At 35.3% G+C, this 9015-nt stretch overlaps 1 protein-coding gene across 1 annotated transcript; it reads left to right on the top strand.

Annotated features, from left to right (window-relative positions):
- The first annotated feature begins 68 nt into the window (after positions 1 to 68).
- Positions 69 to 3043, top strand: LOC135598959 (diacylglycerol kinase 4-like). The gene is made up of 4 exons (XM_065093498.1): positions 69 to 152; positions 1435 to 1551; positions 2135 to 2315; positions 2748 to 3043. The coding sequence occupies exons 2-3, from the start codon at positions 1456 to 1458 to the stop codon at positions 2291 to 2293; spliced, it is 255 nt and encodes an 84-aa protein (XP_064949570.1). The 5' UTR covers positions 69 to 152; positions 1435 to 1455; the 3' UTR covers positions 2294 to 2315; positions 2748 to 3043.
- Positions 3044 to 9015: the final 5972 nt, after the last annotated feature.

Raw genomic sequence — 9015 nt, 5'->3', positions numbered from 1 at the left:
TTCTGTAAAGGCATTGCAATTTACCCTTAGTTGGAAATTAATTCAGACTAAGTAATGGATGCAGTGTTCGGGCCATTGTTGCTTTAAATCTTCACAGCTATGGAAGTGGGAGGAACCCTTGGGGTAATCTAAAACCAGAATATCTGGAAAAGGTGAGTAGACACTTGAGCCTCATAGAATGACGTCATATCTTTGATGTTGCTTCTGTGAGCTTTGTTTATAAAGTCAGATAATAGCTAGATGTTCCAATGCTTTGAAGTTCTTGGATTTTGTCAAATAATGTATCTTTATAAGTTATTCCAGTGTGTCTGATGTTTGTGCTTGATCATTTATTAAAATAATCTTACAACAAATATTCTCTTTTCCATATGTCTTGTCCTGTCATCACACAATTCAGTAATAAGCTTAATTAGTGATGAAACAGAACTTCCATGCAAAAACATACTGCTAAAATTTTCAAGTCTATGACCTCTTTCCTATGCTAGCTTTCTTTGTTGTTTCCAATAATGTATTATCATTGTTTTTCTGAGTAATGCAAAATTTTGGAAACTGAACAAAAGGTTTACTTTCTTTTCTGTTTTTCCCTGCAATTTGGTATGGTTTCAGCTTCTGTTTGATTTAATTTGAAATTTTTCCTAAAACAGAACTTAACCATCATGCCATCATGTGTACCTACTCATCAATGGCTGAAGAAAATATTAGGGGTATTTCATGCCCCTGATCTTTGGAGAAAGAAAGGATAACTTGCACATAATTCTTTAGCCTGTCAGCACCCACTTGCTAAGTTTCATAATCAAATGGTTTCACCAGGCAAGGAAGAGAAATACTGGGTGCTTGGCTGATCATAAATGCTCACTTTATTCATCTCCTTTTATCTATTCACTATATTTGGTTTTACATATACAATTACAGTTCTTGTTTCCAGTTTGGCACTTGTCGAGAGGATCTGTTAAATGTCTATTATCCCACTTTTGTGTTGCTTCCTGTTGAAATTTTTTTGTGGTGTTGTAACTAGTGTTCAACATATAGAATTTGTTTTTTGGAACTATTTATGCTGTGTTTAATATAGGTCTATTAGACAATTTACAGGTACTTTTTTTGCTGCATGGAAGGTAAATCAACTTCTATATGTTTTACATAATTAGGAGTTAGGAGTATCTACAAACACTTTGGCACTTTATGAATTAATTACTGTATGAATTAATGAGCAGGTTTGGTGTCATTTGTCACAACTAATAAGCCATGCATCTCAATTTTTATCATTATCCTCATTGTCATCCATTATTCATGTCAATCATTCTTCATTTTTGTTACTGTAATTTTTGTTATGTTTAGAGGCTTTGGAGGTAGAGCTTATAGTTCCAATTTTTCTGCATAGTCGCATGAAATTATGACTACATTTTGTATTATCCATCTCTTGCATTTCCTTTCCAGAGAGGCTTTGTTGAGGCCCACATGGATGATGGCCTGCTCGAGATATTTGGCCTAAAGCAAGGGTGGCATGCATCACTTGTTATGGTTGAACTTATATCTGCAAAGCACATCGCACAGGTATCTACGATATCTTGCCATTGTTCCTTGCATGTCATTTTCACCTATATTTTTTTGATAAAGTAATTACACAATGCAAAAAAGAAAAACCATCCACTAGCATTATGCCTTCATGTGTCTCATCCTGCCGGTAAAAATCATTCATAGGATTTTTATTAATGAAACATGAGACCCAGAATTATCTTTCTTTTCTAAAGAAAAATAATACACCAAGAACTGTCTTAGAGTCTTTTTTGTCCTTATTTAGTTTATTATAAAAATGAGCTGAGAGTTTGTATAGAGCAATATAAACTCACAATTAACTAAATCTAGCAAACCAAAATCTTTGGAGGATGTTCTATGCATATACAAATGATTAATGTCTTAAAGTTGCATTTAGTTTGTCATCTGTAGATATTATAATCACTGTTGACATATCAACTTTTATATGAGATGCACTTTAGACTTTGATGTTTGTAGTTTGTACTCTATAGTCCATGCAGTTAATATATGATCACAAGTAATTCAACTCCAACTATCTAAAGAAACCTTTGGTTTGATTAAGTAGAAATTATACTTTAATTAATCTATTATTATTTTTCAGGCTGCAGCAATTAGATTAGAGATCAGAGGCGGTGAGTGGAAAGATGCATATATGCAAATGGATGGGGAACCATGGAAACAGCCACTGAACAATGAGTATTCATCATTTGTGGAGATAGAGAGAGTGCCTTGGCGGTCACTTATTATAAATGGGGAATGAGCATTTTGATATATTGGGCCAGGTAAGTAAATGCACTAAAGAAGTGCTGGGAAAGAAATTTTTTAAGCATTGCAGATTTTCTTTTTACTTTATCAAGCTTCAGATTGCTCTTTGCTCGAGCAGATTAGTAAATATTACAAATTGTAAGTTTGGTGCCATCAATAAAACAATAAATAAATTCTGAAAGATCATTGCTTTTTGTGCAAATCTTGTCTCATTGTGAATTCTTCAAAAGAAGCTAAATATAGAAATTCGATATGTTATTGTGGATAAACATTTTTTCTGCTTTACCTTTGCAGATGCATAATAAAGTTAGCTGTGGACTTACTAAAGATTGGATCCTGATCCTCTGTCTTTTATCTCAACTATCTGAAGTTTTTTCATCAAAAAGTGAAAAAGAGTGACCCATTAAATTCCTATTAACTGTTACTGCATAATTGTTTCTGCTTCTCAGGGGCCTTCAGCAACATAAATGGCATCTTTCTAAAAGAAAGCATGTTGGTTGAACGATCACTCTGTGTCCAGTTGTGCAGTTCAGTCGGCCAGGTCCGACTCATGATTGAATAAGTGGGTGCCTGCTTGTAATTTATATTTTTTTCTGTTCATAAATCTAATATATTCAGTGCTAGTGTAAAAACTGGAATGTTGATTCCAAAGGGGCTTCAATTCTCCATTCCAAAAGGAAGCTGTAAGAAATTTAGTAACAGTTGGCATCAATGAATGCCAAATCAAATGTTTGGTTGGAAGGAAGTTGTACTATGTAGGATTGTCCTCAAAATTCCATTCACAGCAAAGTAAAACAATCAGTGCTATCCTGCTCCTGTGTAGGCCATATCACGAGCTTCTCGAATCTTGTTCCGGCCATATGCCAATCTTTCAGCTGCTCTGATAATTGTATAAATGTGGTTTTTTGCATTTGAATTATTATGTAGAAGTAGCATTCTTTTAGCGTGCAGAATGTTACACATGACTATCCTTGGGGTGATGACAATGTCTACCCCCAAGTGCCTGTATCAGTGACTAATAAATCCTGAAGCCTTTAATGGTCACCGTGTAAAGTTGAGAATGATTTATTGTGTTATGAATGTTTCTTTCCCTCTGTAGTTAACTATTTTTTTTCTGAGTCGATCAACTGGAATGTTTTAGTGTGAAATGAAAATATTGAGCTCAAAAACCCCTTTTCTTGCGCAGATCACCTCTCATGAAGACACAGATTAGGATGATCAAAGAATTCAACCTTGCAGGTACTTTGTGACATTAAACAGTCCTCATCTTTCTGATGTAAACATTTAAGTTTGGCTATGGAAACACTTATGGGCATTGATTGATCAAGTACACTCTGTCTGGTACTGAATTTTTGGTCTCGGTTGCCCTTTCTAAACTGTTATCTTTTAATCCCAGTTACCATATTTTTCTATTTGCCAAGCTTGGGTTAGGCTGGTGGTGATACAGATTAAAATTTAGTGCCTAAGAGAAGAATTCAGTGAAGAAACTGTTTGAACTTCAAATAGCTCTGTTTTGTTTTAGATAATGAACTTAAAGGTTTATACTAGTCATTTTCGACTAATTCATCTACAACTGTGATCTCACAAGACAGCACCAGAGCTTCCTGCTTTTAGAATTGTTTATCTATGAGTGTTCATTCCCTTGGCAATCTATCACTTCCATGGCGAAATCTGTCTCAGGATCTGAGATCAGGTGAGATGCATTCTAATTCAGTTTTGCACTACAGATGTCTCCATTTGTTAATGCAATGCAATCTCTCAAGTATCTGCAGCCTGGTCTTGGCAGAGGCAGGCGTGGAGCATCTGGCTACATGTGGCTCAGATGTTGCAAACAAGTCCAAAGAGAGGAGCAGGATCAGGATCAGGTACACACCACCTTTCACCACCGAATCAAACTTTCCGGGTCATGCAAGTTTGTTTCCCTCTGCCTCCCATGCTTATAATATTTGAACTCGGGACACGTAGAATTCGAGAGCGATCTGAAACGATGCCAAAGTTTTTGGCTCTTTCTCTTTTAGATCATGTCGAATTCATGAACCGAGTGCCCGTCAACTATGGTGCCATGGTAGTGGCAGAGTAGTTGGCGGACGAGCCACCCATCTTTGTTTCTAATCGCTCCATCCACTTAACAAGAGCTGTACGAAAAGATGTTGGCATCATAGTTTTGTCGTAAACTGCCTTTGCCTAGAAAATGTGATGAGATGGATATAAGAACCGACTTCTGAATGGATAGATATGGTGAAAATTTAAGAAGACCATTTCGGATTTGTTTGACTCGCTTAAATTGACTGCATCGTTCAAAGGGATTAGAGTAGAAGAATGTAAACTGATCTTTCTTAGTGTGGGAGGATGATAGCGAGTAGACTTAGTAATTTGCATGATGGCTCAACTGGTCCTCCGCAAACTGCGGTGTTCTGAGCCCATGGAATTATCGTGGGTTATATGACTACTTCCTTTTTCCTCCTCGGGAAACTTGTTATGATGCCGATCATGATAGCTTAGCTTCTTATTTTTATGGCATTATCAAGGTGCACGCACCCACCCTGCACCAATTCCCCTTCACTGAAGGAACAGAAACTTATTGTTTATCGTTTAGTGCTCGCTCTACTTGGCGTGCGGTTGAGGAAGACACTCCACTCTTCCAACACAAGGAAGTTTCCAGGCACCATCACCCTTCGTTTTACTCCAGGAATAATTGCATACATATATAAATCCTTGATATGAGAAATTTAGAGTCTATGAAAGAGAACCGGCCTTGGGTACGATTGCCAGATTGCCCTCTTGCGATTTAAGATTAAGAGTTTAAAGTTTCGGAAATAGAATATTCATCTTGATCATCCCTAACCTCTTCCTTACATTGGTGTAGCAATTTCTCGGTTCGTGCAGGCAATGACCTTCCTTGGATTAGTTAATTATATGCATTGTTGCAAGGACTTAGTGCAGTCACAACTGGGATAGAGGACGGACAGCTTCACGTTAACAAAGGAATAGGTTTCTTAGTGAGTTCGTGAGCTGGGGGAGACCCCAAATGAGCATAGACTACTACTAGCTTATTAATTTAAGCATATCCAAGCTAAGCTAAGATATAACAAGTGATAGAGATACATCAAGTTGACAGCAGCAGATGAAGTTTGGGTTGATGCAGATAGATTGCACATTGGTGTTATATTGTATACCCTTTTACGTTGTCAATATTTCTTTCAAGTATTATCCATGTATGACATACATACATGTAGGGATGTCAGTGGAAAAAGATGGGGAGTGTCTCTCCCATTTTCGTTCCTATCTCATCTTTCACCCCTAATCCTCTCTTATAAATATTGAATCCATTCATCCTATAAACAAGTCATGAGAGGGGGTGTTACTATTGAATATTGATATTATTTCATCTGGTTCAACTAAACCCAATAGCTCGTAATTGACTTACAATCGACTTAACTCAATTTGATTTAACTCAATTTGATTTAATTTAGGTGGACTAAATGTCTGAGGCCTATTTCTAGGCTCACAAATTGATAGGATATTGATATATTAGCAAGTGCTTTATGTGTCCTCATCCTATATCTATATGGGTAATAAAAAATACTTTTATCCCCGCTTTTATCTTTATTTATTTCTCTCATCCTCATCCTCTACCTTTCTACGAGTACTCATAACTAAAGACATATTTGATAACATGAAGAAAATATGTATTAATGCTTTTAAGAATCAAATATTGAGACCTTTGGTATGACATTCTTTATGAAGATCGAAGAGTTATTTTTAGGTGTCCATCAATATTTGATCCGGTCCATCAACCTAGTTATTTTGGAGTTTCATCTAAGAATCAAATAATAGTTCATTGATGGAGATTAAAGAGTGGTACGTATGTATCTTTTTAGTGTTTTGATGCCAAAGAATCGCAATGACAACCCATCTCATAAACAACATAATAGATGTATTTGGTCTTAAAAGAAACATTAATAAAGTCACTAGTTGAGCAATCCTTGTCTTCGAATCACGTACATCATAATATATATATATATAAGTCGTACGTGCCAACAATTAACTCTTAAACATGTGGTGATCAATGGTCCACCACTCTCGAAGAGGACATGCATTCCTCGCCACCATAAAAGGAGAACATATTTCGATGCACGTCATATTTCCTTTAAATATGTTACTTTAAATCATCGTAGAAATTACCTATAATTATAAAGACTGTAATTATATTTTTGCTCGAAGACACCAATCGTCATCGCTTGCCGCAGTTAAAATCACAGTGATACATACATAAAAATGATAGCTACAAATACAAATTGTTGTAGTGAGTAAGGGTTAAAGAAAGGGTTATTGAGCGTCTTTATTGGGACAGTATATATGGTTGTGGGCATGTGAAATATTGACGAGAAGATTAATTTTGGTCAACCATTGCCCTTACAACTTAATGTTGGGCACCAACTCTCAATCTATATTATATGGATGTGATAAGGTCTAACTATATCATAATCTATAAAAAAAATTAAGACTATGTGATAAAGATGAGATTTGATTCCGTAATCTTTTTATCAATAGTCAAAATCTTTATCAACTAAGCTATATAATATCTTCACATTCTTATCAGATTAGCTAACTAATTATCGGACTAATGTTAAAAATTTATTGGATTAGATTTCTAACCTCAACTTCAGATATATAGTTCTAATATATTACTGTCCTACTAATGTTTTATGTTTCCTTAAGGAACTATTATTGTATTATGAAACTTACCATTAAAATGAATCAGATTGATTCAATCAATCACTTCCGACGGACAACTTACAAATCACTTCCAACTAAATTAATTATTTTTGTGTCTTAATCTTTATCACTCTAATGATCGTTGTCCCACGTAAAATTCTTAATCAAGGGAAGTTATATATACATACTATTCAAGCAGTCGACCTTCTGACTCGAGCTTTGGAGGAGCCTAAGTCAGGATCCCCCTCTCATCTCGACCTAGGTCTGTGCACAGGAATTCGATAGCGACAAAGGCGGACGGGCTCACGGAAGAGACGCATCCCTACCAAAACTGAGGTCGACCCGATCAGGCGAAACCTTCGTTCCTAAGATGATCCTGGACATCACTAGTCGGACCAAGCCATATTGACTACACCGCCATGGCCTCAGGTTCGCAGAACAGTAACCTTGACAAAGATAGAATCCAGCTTCATTTTGTATTTACAACTTCAGCACATAGTGGCCAATAACTACAACATGGTGTTCTCATGGCAACATGATGTGTTCATGAAGATGCAAGGTTGGCTTGAACCTTATATTAAACACCAATTAGGTTGTCTCACATAAACTAAGCATTCCAACCCAATATTTAAACCTTGTGGCTCCACAGAGGGGCAGCTGAGGCAACTCTAAATGTGCTGGAACCTACTTGCACTCAAGTGTAAAGACTTGGGAGTATATTAAAATGCATGCAACAGCCAGCCAGTGTGATTTGAGGGCACTCCATTTCATGGAAGATTGGTGGGGCTCAGAGGAGCTCACATTGATTGGATCAATTAAAGTGTTGGTGATCTATCAGATTCTTCAGCTAATCCTTCTCATACACAACTATCTATCTATCTTTGATGCTCCTATGATCACCTATTAAAAGCTACTGCTCTGCACAACCCTATTGTTTGATGAAATGATGCAAATTAATATTCTATGATATTGTGGCATGTGTTCTCTAGTTTCTTCATTGGAGTATTATTATAAATGGGTGGACAACAACATGGTGGCAATGACTGATAGTTGAATGGCTTTGTAGTAGTAGTAGTAGTAGTAGTGAGGAGTAGAGCATTAAACACACAGCCAATGTGTGTTCATCAGAATGTATTGACCTATATATCAAAGTGGGTGGTGGCAGGCAGATCAGCTTGTCAGTCATGCACTGCCCTGAATCAGCCTCCTCCAAGTTGTATTCACCATAAGATTAAAAAGCCATTCTATCTAGAAGATGATTATATAATTTTATCTTTCTAAATAGACAGAAATAGAGAATTGATTTTTGATACATCTTCCATCAAATGTAATCATTAAAAATAAAAATAATTTAAAAATACTCTTTATATTATCATCATATGTCAGCTTTTTTAAGAGTATTGATATCAGTTAGTTAAAACATAATTTTCACTATAGTACTAATCAGGCAACAACAGACTACAGTGATTTATATTTGTTAATGTTAACATTAATTGTCAACCCAATGTTGATCTGATTAGGACATACCTTTTAAAATAAAGTTGTCTTTGATTTACAAATTCAGACAAAAATCCCAAACAATGTTGATCTCCCATCTTTAAACTTTATCTAGATGGAGGATCTTAAATTCAATTTCTTTTTTTTATATATATATAGTTGATCCAAACACATAAGGTTCTTACAAGACTAATACAGGTAGCACACACAATAAGATCCTTTTGGCATAATTAAAATATATAAAAATTACATTATATATATATATATATATATAAGAGTGTCAAATATTAACCATTTTATTTTATTTTTTATTTTTAAAAGGATATAAACTTAGAAATGGTAAGGCTAAGCTTTAGGATATATATATATATATATATATATATATATATATATATATATATATATATATATATATATATATAAAATAAGTAAAAAAAATGCTAAAGAATCATAATCTCTTGCGGGTTCGGATCCTTTTGGATACAACATACATACCATCAT

The sequence above is a fragment of the Musa acuminata genome, chromosome BXJ2-1 (assembly GCF_036884655.1).
Source record: "Musa acuminata AAA Group cultivar baxijiao chromosome BXJ2-1, Cavendish_Baxijiao_AAA, whole genome shotgun sequence".
Lineage (NCBI taxonomy): Eukaryota > Viridiplantae > Streptophyta > Magnoliopsida > Zingiberales > Musaceae > Musa > Musa acuminata.
Note: the sequence above shows the minus strand (reverse complement) of the source record. Positions and strands in the feature narration are given on the sequence as shown.

Coding starts and splice junctions, on each gene's coding strand:
- LOC135598959 (XM_065093498.1), top strand. CDS start 1,456: ATGGATGATGGCCTGCTCGAGATATTTGGCCTAAAGCAAGGGTGGCAT. Junction 1,552..2,134: donor CTGCAAAGCACATCGCACAG/GTATCTACGATA, acceptor ATTATTTTTCAG/GCTGCAGCAATTAGATTAGA.